At 39.2% G+C, this 17,763-nt stretch overlaps 1 protein-coding gene across 1 annotated transcript in view; it reads right to left on the bottom strand.

Moving 5' to 3' along the window:
- The window catches only part of LOC126470892 (uncharacterized), a 124,439-nt gene that overhangs the window by 731 nt on the left and 105,945 nt on the right, over positions 1–17,763 (bottom strand). Inside the window, exons 7-8 of the mRNA XM_050098920.1 lie at positions 15,191–15,395; positions 4,930–4,985 (exon numbers count right to left, since the gene is read on the bottom strand). Of these exons, the coding sequence (XP_049954877.1) occupies positions 4,930–4,985; positions 15,191–15,395 (261 nt within the window). The remainder of the gene's footprint in view (positions 1–4,929; positions 4,986–15,190; positions 15,396–17,763) is intronic.

Below are 17,763 nucleotides of genomic sequence, written 5' to 3'. Positions count from 1 at the left end.
ACTCATTTATGTGGTCTGAGAAATAGCATGAGGTAGCTATAGAATAGCAACTACAAATAGATTACTGCAGAAAACATCAATATTTTTTTGTGATGTTCAAAAGATCTTTTTTGTTAACTTCAGAGAAGTCTGAACATAGACAAAAACTGAAACAAATCAGTCTTTAATCTTATTTAGTAAGCAATGCTAATAAATGAATTACAAGTCTAATTTATTGTTCGTATTAAAAAAAAAAAAAAAAGTGCTTTAGTAGAATAGAAAAGCTGAACAAACAGAAAAAAAGTGGTGTTGTGAAGATGAATATAAGCTTCTTGGTGACAGTGTAAAATGTCTGTGTGAAAATTTGGTGAGAAAAATAAATAAATAAATAAAAATAAAAAATAATAAAGAGAAAAAAATGATCATGTGGCATTGTTGGCTGGGACACCGCCGGCTTGCAGTCTTATTTCATGTGACACTACACTGGGCAACTTGCATGTCGGTGATGATGATGAAAATATGATGAGGACAACACAACATCCAGTCCACTAGTGAAGAAAATCTCCAACCTGGCCAGGAATCGAATCTGGGCCCACTGCACGGTAGGCAAACACATTACTGCCCAGCTAAGCAGGTGGACATAACAAACATACTCAGTGTGTTTTCCAGCCTTCTGTTGTCTGTTGTTTCTTTTGTCATTTATTTGTCAATTTTTGCAGCCCCATCTTTTCTACCTCGACATATTGTTACACTCCGCAACCCACCAATGTTACTGAGGTGATGCAGGCAGCCATGCAGTAGGTGCAACTATATCAGAGAAGTATTCGCAAAGTGACCTGACAAGCATATGGTTTCTGAAGAAAAGCAGCAGCGTTTTCAGTAGTTGCAGGAACAGTGGTCTGGATGATTGAGTGATCTGGCCTTATAACGCCAAAATAGCCTTGCTATGTTGGTATTGTGAATGGCTAGAAGCAAACTGAAATTATAGCAGCTATATTTCCTGAGGTTATGGCCTTATAATGCCAAAATAGCCTTGCTATGTTGGTACTGTGAATGGCTAGAAGCTAACTGAAATTATAGCAGCTATATTTCCTGAGGTTATGTAGCTCTACTGTATGTCTTAATGGTGATGGCATCCTCTTTTGTAAAATATTCTGGACGTAACATAGTTCCCCATTTGGATCTCCAGGTGAGAACTACTCAAGAGGATGTTTTTACCTGGAAAGACAAATATAGCACGTTACAGATCGGAGCATGGAATGTAATATCTCTTAATTGGGTAGGTAGCTTAGAGAAATTAAAAGAGAACAGGGTACATTGAAATTAGATACAGTGGGAATTGGCAAAGTGCAGGTGCAGGAAGAATAGGGTTGCTGAGCAGGTAAGAACAGAGTTATCAATGCAAAATCAACTAGCAATAATGTAGGACTAGATCCGATAATCAATTAAAAAAGTAGGAATGCAGGTGAGCTGGTTATAACAACATACTAAACACATTGTAGTAGCCAAGACAGATAAAGCCAACAACCACCACAATGATACATGTTTATATCTTGCAGGCAATGAAGAGAATGAAAGAATTCAGTCATACCAAACACTTGGTTTAAGAATCATGAAAGAAGGTTGTACATGTGGAAAAGATCTGGGAATACCAGAATGTTTCAGATAGGTTCTGTAATGGGAAGACATATTTTGATACCAGATTTTAAATTGCAAAACATTTCCAGGAGCAGACATAGATGCTGACAATTATTTTTTTGTTTATGAACTGTAAATTAAAACGGAAAAAAATTCTTAAAGTTAGATAATCAGAGAGATGATACCCAGATGGATTGAAAAACCACTGCCTGCAGAGAGTTTCAAAAGGAACATTAGCATGAGTGCAACAAGGCAACAAGGGACAGGACAATAAAAGACAGATGGTTAGCTTTTAGAGGTGAAATAATTAAAGCAGCAGATTATGAAAATGGTAACACAAAAAGGCTTGTTAGATCTCCTTGAACAGAGCATAAGATATTAAATCTAATTTATGAACCGAGAAAATGTAAAAATGAAGCAAGCAAGCAGAGAATACAGATGTCTAAAAAATGAGATTGACAAAAAGTGAAAAATGGCTAAGCAGGGGTGGATAGAGGATAAAGGGAAGCTGTGGAGGCATGCATGACTTTTAGAGGGCTAGAGCCCAGATTACAAGCCAGCAAAGAAGGGAATGCTAAAAGTTGGGAAGAATATATAGAAGGACTACACAAAGTAAACTAATTTTAAGATAACATTATCGAAAAGGAAGGGAAAGTAGATGAACATCAGATGAAAGAGATGGCTGAGAAGAATTCGCTGGATACTGAAAGACATTATTCGAAACAAAGGAACCTGGAGCACATGACATTTTTTTCAGAATTATTAAGATCTTTAACAAAACATACAGTACCCAAAGTATTCCATCCAATGCAAAAGATACTGAGACAATGCAAATACTCTCAAACAATAAGCACAATGTAGTAATTTCAACTCCAAAGGAGGCAGGTGTGAATATTACTGCACCATCAGTTTAGCAACAATGTAGGAAGGGAGAGATTGCTACTTACCATAAAGTAGACATGTCGAGTTGTAGGAGAAGACAGATTGCTGCTTACTGTGAAGAAAACGTGTCAAAATGATGTGTCTTCTTTATGGTCATTTGAAGTAGAAATCTGTCTTTTCCTGCAGTGTTGATATTCCTACCTGGAGTTTCCACTGTTTGATTTAAACCATGAGTCTGTAAGTCATAGTAGCAAAGTACTGACACAAATTATTTGCAAAAGAAGGGAATGACTGGTTGAAGTTGACCTCAGGTAAGGTCAGTCTGGAGAAATGTAGGAACATGCAAAGCAATACTGACACTACATCTTGTCTTAGACTATGAAAAGCAAACCTATGTTTATAGTGTTTTTTTGATTTAGTGAAGGCTGAGTGGAATCCACTCTGGCATTATAAAGGTAGTAGGGATAAAGTACAGGGAGAAAAATATCATCTACAACTTATTTGGAAATCAGACTACAGTTATAAGTAAAATACATGAAAGGGAAACAGTAGTTGAGAAGGGAGTGACACAGGACCGTAGCCTATCCCCACTGTTATTTACTACATACACTGGGCAAGCGGTAAAGCAAACCAAAGACAAATTTTTAAAGGTAGTGAAAGTCCACGCAAAAGAAATAAAAACAGGTGGGTTTATCAATGACATTGTAATTGTGGAAGAGGCAGCAAAGAACTTGAAATATCAGTTGAACAATACGGATAACACCTTGAAAAGAGGTTATAAGATAAACATCAATAAAAGTAAAATAAGGATAATGTAATGTAGTCAAATTAAATCAGCTGGTGCCAAGGGAATTAGATTAGGAAATGAGGCACTAAAAATAGTAAATGAATTTCGCTACTTTGACAGTAAGATAACCTGTAATGACTGAAGTAGAGAGGATATAAAATGCAAGAAAAGTATTTCTAAAAAAGAGAAATTTGTTAACATCAGATATAAACTGAAGTTTTAGAAAATATCTTCCGAAGGTATTTATGTGGATATGGACTTGTATGGAAATGAAACATGCACAGTAAACAGTTCAGACAAAATTTATGCTGAAGATTAAGTGAGTAGGTCAGAAAACTAATAAAGAGGTATGTAACTGAACTGGGAGAGTTGATTGATAGGACGTGTCCAGAGGCACCAATGATGGAGGGAAGTGTGAGTATGAAAAGTGTACATGGAGATGAAGCTGGTTCAAATGATGTGGATTGCAGAAGCTATGCAAATATGGTGAGGCTTACATAGGACATACTAGCATGCAGAAGTGTATCAAACCTGTCTTCAGACTGAAGACCACAAAAACAATTTTTTTTTTTTTTGTATTTCTTATTGCTGTATTTTTTTTCCAGTTTAGAACAGTCCTGAATCTTGAAATTCTTTTGCCTGTGTTACCTTAAGGTTAAAATGAATTCAACTAATTTAGTGTTGGGGAGTTTGTACCATACTTTAGTATTCTCCACAATAATGCTTCTGTCTGAAATTGTCAGAAATTTTGAACATGGTTCTTTGGTGATCTTGAGACTTACCTATAATGTGTAAATGTATAACCTCCAGTTTAAGATATCAAAATAAAATTTTACTTTGAAAATCAAATAAATGAAATAATACAACAGCTTGCAGGTCTATAAACTAGAATAACTTATTCATTAACACTATATCAATGATTAAATAAGCTTTATGTATTAACAAAATCTTGTTAAAGAAATGATTGATTATTGTGTCTGTAGATGTAGGTGCATGACTTCTTTCATTATAGGAATAGTAAATCACTGCTTTTGAAATTACATTTGGAAGCCTGACTAAACAATAATAATAATAATAATAATAATAATAAAGAATTCATTCAGCATATTTTGAAGTCAGTTGACAGAATGCTCAGAAACAGTCTGAAAATCTTGTAAGGGTGTTGTAGGGGACGTTGTGCTGAGAAATAATTGTTAAAAAAATGATATGTTTCACCATTGGCAATTTAATTAGCCTTGAAGTTAGCCAATCAGGTCACTGCATGTACAATCAAGCAGCCTGTCTGAGACAATGTCACCAAACAAAGCTAACTTCTGCTCACCTAGCTTAAACTTTTTCTTAACAGTTATTTCTTAGCACAACTTCTCGTGCCAGACCCCTTACAAGGTTTACATACTGTTTCTGTCCACCCTGTGAATACATTTATGAATATAAAACTAACAAGTGAGAAAGCAGAGTGACATGTAATTCATGATGCGCGTTAAATAAATAAGTATATGACAAGACTTGCTCTGTGAAGATCTTCGATTAAGTTTTAAGACAACTAACTAGTCGTGTACTTTCTAGAAAGAGAGGGAAGAGTAGAAACTGTCATTCAATCAAGCTTTCAAAATTAAAATGCCAATGTTATTCATCACACATACCTCAACATGGTTAAGGCAGCACAACAGCGTCTTTGAAAAATCACACTTCATTTGGTCTGCAATAAATAGGTTACTGATATTAGAATTTGCTTGTATTCTCATCTGTATCATTTTATGTCACTCTTTTACATATTTCAAAAATGAGATAAGAACTATATATTTTAATTTTTATATTTAGCTTTAATTTTTATATTTTTATACTAGTCTTTCCAATATACCAATGCTGTTCCTGGAATCATCTTCTTTTAATCGTTCTACTTTTTAGATTGCAAAGTACAGTAAAGAGGACAAGGCTGCTGTAGTGGCGTTAGATTGTTGGAAAGTATGGTTCAGAATAAATGAACTATAATCTATGGAGTTTTACATAATCACAACCATGAAAGTGTGCTTAACTATATAAATAATATGTATCACATTCATTTATTCATCATATTCTATACATCTCATTTCAGGAATATGAAATGGGTCAAAGAATAACTTAACAAAAAGCAGCTGCCATTAGAAAATAAATTAATTATTAACTATTGTCAAGTTACTGGTACTGCAAACTATTTGTGGTTGATTGGTCTAACCTCAACATAGTACAATCAGCAAGACCATTAATCTTTTGAAATAAGCTGCCGCCGTTTATCTTCTATACGTGGCTTAGTATGTACATGACATCTTTAATATTTATTATAATTGAGAACCCCGCACTGAACAAGGAGATAAAGCCAACATGAAAATAATTTTTATGTTATATATTATTGTTGTGACTCGCCGATCTTTCAAAGTGCCGCCGCACAGTTACACGCGTTCTGTACATGTGGCGCGGTGCTAGCCATGCAGCAGCAGTGCCACCTAAGCGGCCAGCCAGCCAGTGGCCGCTAGACTTGGACTCAGTTATGATTTGACTGTTAAAGTGTACACACGTCTTACTCTGTTTACTTGATCTGTGACTCTCATGTATTGCGTCTTCCTTGAAATATATTTGTTCAACTTGAAGTTATAACAATTGGCGACGAGGTAGTGATTTTTCTTTCCCATCATTGACCCACATTTTTCTATGGCTACTTTAGAGCAACTATTGCAAGGTCTCATAGAACAGCAAAGGCTTCTCACAAATGCGATTCGTGATTTCATCACGGCATCAAATGCGGGGTGTCTCTCATCATTGTCTCTGCCTTCTTTTCCTCCTTATGATAAGATGGCAGAAGGCTGGTGTGATTACGAAAAACGTCTTCGACAGCACTTCTTGGCATTTCATGTTGCAGACAAACAAACATGTAAGTCTCTGTTCCTTTCATGGATTTCACCTCAAATGTATCGGTTGTTGTCGCAACTGGCTCCTTTGAAAGATCCTGCGTCTTTGTCCTTTGCTAAAATGTGCTCACTTCTGTCCATCTATTTTCAAAAGCAAACACATGTGGTAGCCTCTCATGTTGCCTTTTATCGTTGTCAAAAACAACCAAATCAATCCTATCGCGCTTGGGCTGCTTAACTTCACGGCTTCAGTAGAAAGTGTCAATTTGTTACTGAAGTTCACAAAGAATCCTACGCCAATTCCATGGTACGGGATGCTATTACCCGATCGGCATCCGACAAAGAAGTTAGGCAACATGCCCTTCAGTTGGCAAATCCGACTCTAGATGAATTCCTATCCATTGCTCAGTCTTTTGAAATTTCTCATGCCGCTGGAACGCAAATAGAGGCATGGGGCGATGTTGGGGAAATACAACCTCTGTGCGATGTTGACGAAGCGTGTGGCGTGTCCCCGCCAGCCGATGTGGACGCAGTACGCTCCCAAGCGCAGCCTCGGCCTAACTGTAAACAAACCTCTAAGAAACTGCAGCAAAACCCACGGCAACTTCCTTCATGTCCGCGGTGTTTTACGAAACATTCACGAGAAGATTGTCCACAACTTTGGGCCGTGTGTCACAAATGCATAAAAAAAAAAGTTATGTGTCATTCGCTTGCAAATCTGACCGCATACATGATGTTCATGAACATGACGCTGATTCTGATTCTGTGTTGTCTGCCAACTGTACTTTTTCCCTTTCAGGGAAGTTATTCCTCACTGTCCAAATACTTGGTCGAGATGTTCGCATGCAGGTGGATACTGGTTCTGCTGCCACTATCATCAATTCTCGGACATATCTTCAGTTGGGTTCTCCAATCCTGTCACCTGTCACTAGGCAATTACGGACTTACAATAAACAGAAGATTTCTCTCTTGGGACAATCTGATGCTGAGGTATCTTACAAATCTGTCATTCGCACTGTTCCCATATTTGTGGTCGACCATAGTAACGCAGAGAATCTTTTTGGTTTTGATGCCTTTCGCGTTTTTGGGTTCTCCATAGATGACTCTGTAAATATCGTCTGTGATGCTATTCCTTATGCTCAATTGGATTCCTTGTTAACGACATTTTCGTCCCTTTTTTCTCCTGGGTTAGGCCGTGCAAATGACTTTGAAGCTCATATCACACTCAAACCCACTGCTGCTTCGGTGGCTCAGCCGTTGCATCGCCTGTTGCATAAAAATGTGCCTTTCCACTGGTCCGCGTCATGCAATGTGGCTTTCCAGAAATTGAAGACTATGCTGAACCAGGCCCCGTGCCTGGCTACTTATCAACCTGGCCAACATCTTGTTCTTGCCATGGACGCCTCTCAATATGGAGTCGGTGCAGTCCTTACGCACCATTTTCCTGACAGTTCTGAACAACCTATTGCTTATGCCTCCAAAACGCTCACGGATGCCCAACAAAAGTATTCTCAAATTGAAAAAGGAGCCTTGGCCATTATTTATGCTCTTCATAAGTTTGGTATTTTTCTCTATGGATCCAAATTTCATCTTGTTATGGATGACAAACCACTTGATTCCTTGTTTCATCCATCAACATCTCTTCCCGACAAGGGTGCACACCGCCTCCAGTGTTGGGCTCTTTGCTTGTCTCGTTTCAATTATGAGATTCATTTCTGGCTGATGGCTCAACATGCGAATGCTGATGCACTGTCTTGCCTTCCCATGGGTCCTGATCTGGCATTTGATAGGGACGAACTTTTTTGTTTCCACCTGGATGTTGCCGAGCAGCGGGTTGTGGACGGGTTCCCCATCACCAGGGACTGGCTGGCGGCTGCTACGGGTTCTGACTCTACCCTCTCCTGGGTTTTACGCTGTATTCAGAAGGGTTGGCCAGATCATCTGTCCACTAAGACTTCTGATCCATTGTGGAACTACTACGCTTTGCGTTACCGCCTCATGCCTAGGGATGGTGCTATCCTCCTTTCCATCTAAAATGCTTCGCCGCGTGTTGTGGTACCTGCGTCTTTGCGTGCTTTGGTCTTGCGCCTCCTTCACCAAGGGCACTGGGGTGTCTCTCGCACAAAATCTCTAGCATCCTGTCATGTGTACTGGCCCGGCATCGACTCTGAAATCGCACACATGGTCGCAGCCTGCTTCCCTTGTGCGTCACAGGCCGCCGCCCTGAAATCATCTCTGTCACTGTGGCCTTCGCCTGAGAAGCCCTGGGAGCGTATTCATGCTGACTTCGCGAGACCTTTTTTAGGTACTTATTGGCTTCTCGTTATTGACGCCTACTCTAACTTTCCTTTCATTGTCTGTTGCACGTCGCCCACCACCGCGGCAACCACCAATGCTCTAGCTGGCATTTTCACTTTGGAAGGCCTTCCCTCTACTCTTGTTACTGATAATGGTCCGCAATTTGCCTCTTCCGATTTTGCGGATTTTTGTGCCTGTCACAGTGTCATACATGTCACAGCCCCTCCGTTCCATCCACAGTCAAAGGGTGAGGCTTTACGACTGGTCCGCACATTTAAGGCTCAGATGAGGAAATTCCTGACTTCTTCTGATGCTGGTGATGCACTTCTCCAATTTCTGGCTTCTTACCATCTCACCCCCTCACCCCCATGGGCGACCACAGCCCGGCTGAGCTCTTACATGGCCGGCAGCCCACACACTACTTCATCTTCTGTGGCCTTCCACCTCATGGCCACGTGTGCCTTCGCTTGGCTGGTTCACTGCTGATGACTTTGTATGGGTACGGGGATATGGCAGGCGGCCAAAATGGAGTCCTGGCCGCATCTTACGACACCATGGCCAACGCCTGTAAGAAATCCAGATGGACACGGGTGTTGCAGTGTGTCATTTGGACCAGTTGGCCTCGTGTCCCGGCAATGCCTGTTCCAGATGCTGCTTCACCACCTTCAGCTCTACCTGATGCTCGGGATACTGGAATCTCTCGTTACTCACAACGCAGTCCTCTCACCATCATATCGGTGCCAGCACAAGAACTGACGCCACCAGGAGACGTGCCCATGCAGGAGCCAGATGACCATCATCTGTTGGAGCAACTCTACTTGCCTCCTTCTCCTACGGACGTGGACGCATTGCCCCTGTCTCCTGTTACAACAACCGGACTTGCCGCAATGGGCAGATTGGTGCACGGAGCCCCAGCAGATTTGACCCCCACGTCTCCTGTCATCTCGACCTGTTATCATCGGGGACACTTCCGTCCGTACAGGAAGCCTCCTCCTTGAGACTTTACGGCCAGTCAAACAACACCTATGGACGTTAGCAATCTACAGGCCACCTCCATCAAGACCTGTGCAAAAAATTCAAAGGGGGGAAAAGTGTTGTGACTCGCCGATCTTTCAAAGTGCCGCCACCCAGTTATGTGCGTCCTCTACATGCGGCGCTGTCTGCCAGCCATGCAGCAGCAGCAATACCTAAGCAGCCAGCCAGCCAGCGGCTGCTAGACTTGGACTCAGCTATGATTTGACTGTTAAAATGTACACACGTCTTACTCTGCTTACTTGTTCGGTGACTTTCATGTATTGTGTCTTCCCTGAAATATATTTGTTCATCTTGAAGTTATAACAATTATCACTTTGTAAGTCACTATTCACCTTAAAGGGAGTTTTATTACTTGTATTATAACAAATAAGTAACAATTACCACAAAGGATTTGATATTCAGAGAATTGGGTGTAAGAATTACAAGATGTTTGAAAAGACTTTTGTGAGATGCTTTGTTACCTGCTCTATACCATATTCTTACTACTCATTATTGCTAAATGAATATTTTATTTGCATTAGCTGCATTGTCAAAGCATGTAACTTGAAACAGCTACTCTTTATCTCCTGCTAATGGTTAAAGACATATAACATGAAATTGCTACTCTTTATCTCCTGCTAATAAGTGAGTAATCACACTGATATTTATTTTAGAACAACAGTTATCCAGATACCATAAGACTAGAGATTTGTTTGGAATGAAATTGATACTTATCATGCAGATTAACTTTGTATTAATATTATTATATAAGACTTATTAGCTTAATGTGTACTGAAGTGAGGGCTTTCTTATGATCCACTGCTAAGCACCTTGTGGACAGTTGCTGGTAATTAGCACAGATGAGCAATTAATACATTGTGACAGTGAAATAAACTGTTAAGAAAAATAAATGCTCAAAGACAATGATAACACATACTTAAACTGAACTGTGATTTAGCTCGTGAAGTATGTTCAAAACTGCATATTCTAATGTTAGTTGAGTTACACAGACTGAACTGTGATTTTACTGGATGATATGTATGCCACAGATAAATACAGTTTTATCACAAACTATTGGTTGTGTAACTCAAAATGAATTTTTAAGTGAGTAAGTGAGTAATGCACTTCAAAATGGACTTGTAACCTGAAACCCGGGTTGTGCAGTAACTATAATAAAATTTGTGAAATAAGGCAAAAAACAGTGTTTGTTTACTTAATCAAAATGAATTATTTGGAACAAACAATTGATACAAAACTTTCTGGGAGACTACAAGTATTTGTGTCTGGATTCAAGCCTAGAATCTTGCCTTTGGTGGGAACTATTGTTACCAGCTGAGCAAAACAAGCACAACTCATGACTTGCATTCAAGCTTCATTTCTGTCAGTTTTTTTTTCTGAAAATTACACAGTTTTAATACTTTAGGAAGGTTCACAGCATTGTACAGTCTGCTGCAGACTGAAATATTCATAATAAATATACTGTAACCGAGCAAGGTGGCACAGTGGTTAGCACACTAGACTCACATTCGGGAGGACGATGGTTCAATCCCGTCTCCGGCCATCCTGATTTAGGTTTTCCGTGATTTCCCTAAATCGTTTCAGGCAAATGCCGGGATGGTTCCTTTGAAAGGGCACAGCCGATTTCCTTCCCAATCCTTCCCTAACCCGAGCTTGCACTCCGTCTCTAATGACCTCGTTGTCGACGGGACGTTAAACACTAACCACCACCTAAATATACTGTATGCGCAAATGCATACACTCATCATGTCACGAAAATGTGAGCAATGTAGAATATGAGACTCATCAGTAGTGTACCAGTTACTGATAATGGACATTGCTACGACAGACATTCACCAGTTTGAAGTTACTGATAATAAACATTGCTATGACAGACATTCACCAGTTTGATTTACTTGAGTCAACAAAGTTCTTACTTATTAGTGCTTGCATACATCCTTTGTTTTTACTTAAACTTTTATGAACCATGGACCTTGCCGTTGGTGGGGAGGCTTGCGTGCCTCAGCGATACAGATAGCCGTACCGTAGGTGCAACCACAACGGAGGGGTATCTGTTGAGAGGCCAGACAAACGTGTGGTTCCTGAAGAGGGGCAGCAGCCTTTTCAGTAGTTGCAAGGGCAACAGTCTGGATGATTGACTGATCTGGCCTTGTAACAATAACCAAAACGGCCTTGCTGTGCTGGTGCTGCGAACGGCTGAAAGCAAGGGGAAACTACAGCCGTAATTTTTCCCGAGGGCATGCAGCTTTACTGTATGATTACATGATGATGGCGTCCTCTTGGGTAAAATATTCCGGAGGTAAAATAGTCCCCCATTCGGATCTCCGGGCGGGGACTACTCAAGAGGATGTCGTTATCAGGAGAAAGAAAACTGGCGTTCTACGGATCGGAGCGTGGAATGTCAGATCCCTTAATCGGGCAGGTAGGTTAGAAAATTTAAAAAGGGAAATGGATAGGTTGAAGTTAGATATAGTGGGAATTAGTGAAGTTCGGTGGCAGGAGGAACAAGACTTCTGGTCAGGTGACTACAGGGTTATAAACACAAAATCAAATAGGGGTAATGCAGGAGTAGGTTTAATAATGAATAGGAAAATAGGAATGCGGGTAAGCTACTACAAACAGCATAATGAACGCATTATTGTGGCCAAGATAGATACGAAGCCCACACCTACTACAGTAGTACAAGTTTATATGCCAACTAGCTCTGCAGATGACGAAGAAATTGAAGAAATGTATGATGAAATAAAAGAAATTATTCAGATTGTGAAGGGAGACGAAAATTTAATAGTCATGGGTGACTGGAATTCGAGTGTAGGAAAAGGGAGAGAAGGAAACATAGCAGGTGAATATGGATTGGGGGACAGAAATGAAAGAGGAAGCCGCCTGGTAGAATTTTGCACAGAGCACAACATAATCATAACTAACACTTGGTTTAAGAATCATGAAAGAAGGTTGTATACATGGAAGAACCCTGGAGATACTAAAAGGTATCAGATAGATTATATAATGGTAAGACAGAGATTTAGGAACCAGGTTTTAAATTGTAAGACATTTCCAGGGGCAGATGTGGACTCTGACCACAATCTATTGGTTATGACCTGTAGATTAAAACTGAAGAAACTGCAAAAAGGTGGGAATTTAAGGAGATGGGACCTGGATAAACTAAAAGAACCAGAGGTTGTACAGAGGTTCAGGGAGAGCATAAGGGAGCAATTGACAGGAATGGGGGAAATAAATACAGTAGAAGAAGAATGGGTAGCTTTGAGGGATGAAGTAGTGAAGGCAGCAGAGGATCAAGTAGGTAAAAAGACGAGGGCTAGTAGAAATCCTTGGGTAACAGAAGAAATATTGAATTTAATTGATGAAAGGAGAAAATATAAAAATGCAGTAAGTGAAACAGGCAAAAAGGAATACAAACGTCTCAAAAATGAGATCGACAGGAAGTGCAAAATGGCTAAGCAGGGATGGCTAGAGGACAAATGTAAGGATGTAGAGGCCTATCTCACTAGGGGTAAGATAGATACCGCCTACAGGAAAATTAAAGAGACCTTTGGAGATAAGAGAACGACTTGTATGAATATCAAGAGCTCAGATGGAAACCCAGTTCTAAGCAAAGAAGGGAAAGCAGAAAGGTGGAAGGAGTATATAGAGGGTCTATACAAGGGCGATGTACTTGAGGACAATATTATGGAAATGGAAGAGGATGTAGATGAAGATGAAATGGGAGATACGATACTGCGTGAAGAGTTTGACAGAGCACTGAAAGACCTGAGTCGAAACAAGGCCCCCGGAGTAGACAATATTCCATTGGAACTACTGACGGCCTTGGGAGAGCCAGTCCTGACAAAACTCTACCATCTGGTGAGCAAGATGTATGAAACAGGCGAAATACCCTCAGACTTCAAGAAGAATATAATAATTCCAATCCCAAAGAAAGCAGGTGTTGACAGATGTGAAAATTACCGAACTATCAGCTTAATAAGTCACAGCTGCAAAATACTAACACGAATTCTTTACAGACGAATGGAAAAACTAGTAGAAGCCAACCTCGGGGAAGATCAGTTTGGATTCCGTAGAAACACTGGAACACGTGAGGCAATACTGACCTTACGACTTATCTTAGAAGAAAGATTAAGGAAAGGCAAACCTACGTTTCTAGCATTTGTAGACTTAGAGAAAGCTTTTGACAATGTTGACTGGAATACTCTCTTTCAAATTCTAAAGGTGGCAGGGGTAAAATACAGGGAGCGAAAGGCTATTTACAATTTGTACAGAAACCAGATGGCAGTTATAAGAGTCGAGGGACATGAAAGGGAAGCAGTGGTTGGGAAGGGAGTAAGACAGGGTTGTAGCCTCTCCCCGATGTTGTTCAATCTGTATATTGAGCAAGCAGTAAAGGAAACAAAAGAAAAATTCGGAGTAGGTATTAAAATTCATGGAGAAGAAATAAAAACTTTGATGTTCGCCGATGACATTGTAATTATGTCAGAGACAGCAAAGGACTTGGAAGAGCAGTTGAATGGATTGGACAGTGTCTTGAAAGGAGGATATAAGATGAACATCAACAAAAGCAAAACAAGGATAATGGAATGTAGTCTAATTAAGTCGGGTGATGCTGAGGGAATTAGATTAGGAAATGAGGCACTTAAAGTAGTAAAGGAGTTTTGCTATTTGGGGAGCAAAATAACTGATGATGGTCGAAGTAGAGAGGATATAAAATGTAGGCTGGCAATGGCAAGGAAAGCGTTTCTGAAGAAGAGAAATTTGTTAACATCGAGTATAGATTTAAGTGTCAGGAAGTCATTTCTGAAAGTATTTGTATGGAGTGTAGCCATGTATGGAAGTGAAACATGGACGATAACTAGTTTGGACAAGAAGAGAATAGAAGCTTTCGAAATGTGGTGCTACAGAAGAATGCTGAAGATTAGATGGGTAGATAACGTAACTAATGAGGAAGTATTGAATAGGATTGGGGAGAAGAGAAGTTTGTGGCACAACTTGACCAGAAGAAGGGATCGGTTGGTAGGACATGTTCTGAGGCATCAAGGGATCACCAATTTAGTATTGGAGGGCAGCGTCGAGGGTAAAAATCGTAGAGGGAGACCAAGAGATGAATACACTAAGCAGATTCAGAAGGATGTAGGTTGCAGTAGGTACTGGGAGATGAAGAAGCTTGCACAGGATAGAGTAGCATGGAGAGCTGCATCAAACCAGTCTCAGGACTGAAGACCACAACAACAACAACAATATGAAACAAATGTTTTCATCTAACCTAAAGTACATCTTACATTGTTTTTAATGTTTGATTTATGTCACAACAAAAGAAAAATTGGTGTTTTGTATGAAAATCACAGCTAAAGTATAAACAGGTAAGAAGTATCCTAGATCTAGTTAACAGTGGGAGTTCTTACGAACAGTTTGGCAATTTTCAAAATATACAGCCAGCCAGGATCTAAGTGATACATTGGAAGTGGTTAACATGAAATGTTTTTTACTTTCTTTTGAATTCAGATGAATTTGAATTTCTTAGCAGATTGTGGGTGAAGAGGCCTGCACAAGTGGGAACTACATTTTTGGGTTTGATTTACTCTGAAAGAACACCTCTTTAAAATGTTTATGTGATAATGATATGTTTATCACATATACAAACAACCTAGCCATTTATGACATATATGGCTTATTTGCTTACCTTGCATCTTAGAAGATGATTCTGTGCTTTTCTCAGTTTCCTCAGTACTTTCAGTGCTACTTTCAGTACCTTCAGTTTCATCTTTCGATTCAGAAAGACAGTGGTTTACTCGTTGCTTTGTCTGCTCTCTTTGTGTTGCATCTGTTACATTTGTTGCTAACCATGCTTCTATCTTAGACTTGCTGGGAACCTCAGCTTCATTAAGCTGAAATAGATATATTTTGGAACTTTGAAAAATGATATTAATTTTATTTAAGAGAATTTATAAACTGCATAGGTGCATTATTATACAGTTGATGGGAAGCATATTTTTGCAAATGCCACATTATTTCTCTAATTTCATGAATGTATTTATACATTTTTCAGTCATTTTAACTTTTTGAAGATATAGTTGTTTGTTACTCTTACTGTTTTTCAGAAAATAACTTTTCTTTTATTATACTTAAAAATAGCTCTCCACTGAATGCAATAGAGAGGACAACAGAAAAAAAATTAAAAGATGAAACAACATAATAATGAAAGTTTCATTACATTTAGCCAATTTTCTGATGTACACGTATTATTTAGCTTCACAATTCCTGACATATTGTATGACAAACAGTTAGTGGTATTTTTATTGCTCATGCTTCTTTTTATTCCATTGCTGTATGAGAAAAATTACTATTATATGCTTCAGTATCTATTTTATTTATATCACTGTGGCCCTTGCACAATGTATTTGTATGGAGGATAAATATGTTTTTGTAATATTGTTCAAAGAGAGAGGCCTAGAATTTTATAGGAAGTTTTTCACATGAAGAATGAATGAATGAATGAATGAATAAATGAAGGAAAATTTGGATTCAAGAACCTGTTGACAAAAAGGGATACCTTAAATTGGATAACAATAACGAAGGAAAATGACCAAGTTCTTATCAAAGAAACCAACCTGACAGTCATGTTAATTAGTTTAAAGAAACTGTGGAAATGCTAAATCCAGATAGCCATATCAGATCATATGATGTATGATATATCTCTTGTGAGACATGACATTTACATTAACTGAACATCTCCATAATATTCTTGTGCTAAGAAAGTAGATCCATCACAAACTAAGCAGATTTTTTGAGGATTTATAGTGTCTCCAGAGGTTCCAAAATGATTATAATACCAGACAGTAAATATATATTCATGGATGGATCATTAGGGCACAGTGTAATTTACTCCTTCCATGGGGAAACTACAGTTTCACACAAGTTACCCAAAGCTAAAGTTTTTACATGGTACAATTGATTCCGGTGAGTGACTGCAAATGATACAGCTAAAAGTACTAGTAAATTTGGCCTATTTATGAAAATCACATTGTCTTTCCTTATGTTACAAGTACTGGTAGCTGCATCAAATATTAGTTTTCTGGACATCTTCCTGGATATCACACAAAGTATCTATGTAAACAACTCTATTATCTGCAAACAATCTCCACCTGCAATGAATAGCTATGTTCTACATTGGTCTAGGTCATAACTGATTACAATGCTGAAGTTGCTAACAAGGGAACCTCCCCATCACACCCCCCTCAGATTTAGTTATAAGTTGGCACAGTGGATAGGCCTTGAAAAACTGAACACAGATCAATCGAGAAAACAGGAAGAAGTTGTGTGGAACTATGAAAAAAATAAGCAAAATATATCAAACTGAGTAGTCCATGTGCAAGATAGGCAATATCAAGGATAGTGTGATCTCAGGAGTGCCTTGGTCCTGTGGTTAGCATGAGCAGCTGCAAAACGAGAGGTCCTTCGTTCAAGTCTTGCCTCTTGTGAGAAGTTTAATTTTTTATTTTCAGACAACTATTTTGCAAAGTTGCACAGGTACAAAGAGCAGTATTGTTTATGTGATCGTGTGTCAATTATCAAAGTTCAGGTACTCACACATAATCAACTTCGCTCTCCAGAATTCCAGGACATGTTCAGATTTGCTTGGACATATGCAGGATTTGACGGTCTACACACAGAAAAATTTGAAAATGTTAAAAACATATGTTTTGACAGAGCACAGGGAAAACTGTGCGACTGTGAAACTGTTGCATTCATTTGTTGCAGTTTATGTGACAAACTTTATGTTTTCATCACTTTTTTGGGAGTGATTATCACATGCACAAAAAAACCTAAATCGGGCAAGGTAGAAGAATCTTTTTACCCATTTGCCTTGTGTACAAGTTAGGTGGGTTGACAACATATACCTGTCGTGTGACGCACATAGAATATATCAGACGTGTTTTCCTGTGGAGGAATCGGTTGACCTATGACCTTCCGATCAAATGTTTTCAGTTCCCATTGGAGAGGCACGTCCTTTCATCTACTAATCGCACGGTTTTGCGGTGCGGTCGCAAAACACAGACACTAAACTTATTACAGTGAACAGAGATGTCAATGAACGAACGGACAGATCATAACTTTGCAAAAATAAAGAAATTGAACTTTTCACTTGAGGGAGGGAATTGAACCAAGGGCCCTTCGTTCCGCAGCTGCTCACGCTAACCATGGGACCACTGCGCTCCTGAACTCACATTATCCTTAATTTTGCCTATCTTGCAC

This window comes from Schistocerca serialis, chromosome 1 (assembly GCF_023864345.2).
Source record: "Schistocerca serialis cubense isolate TAMUIC-IGC-003099 chromosome 1, iqSchSeri2.2, whole genome shotgun sequence".
In the NCBI taxonomy this organism is placed as follows: domain Eukaryota; kingdom Metazoa; phylum Arthropoda; class Insecta; order Orthoptera; family Acrididae; genus Schistocerca; species Schistocerca serialis.
This window is presented reverse-complemented; position numbering and strand designations above follow the sequence as displayed.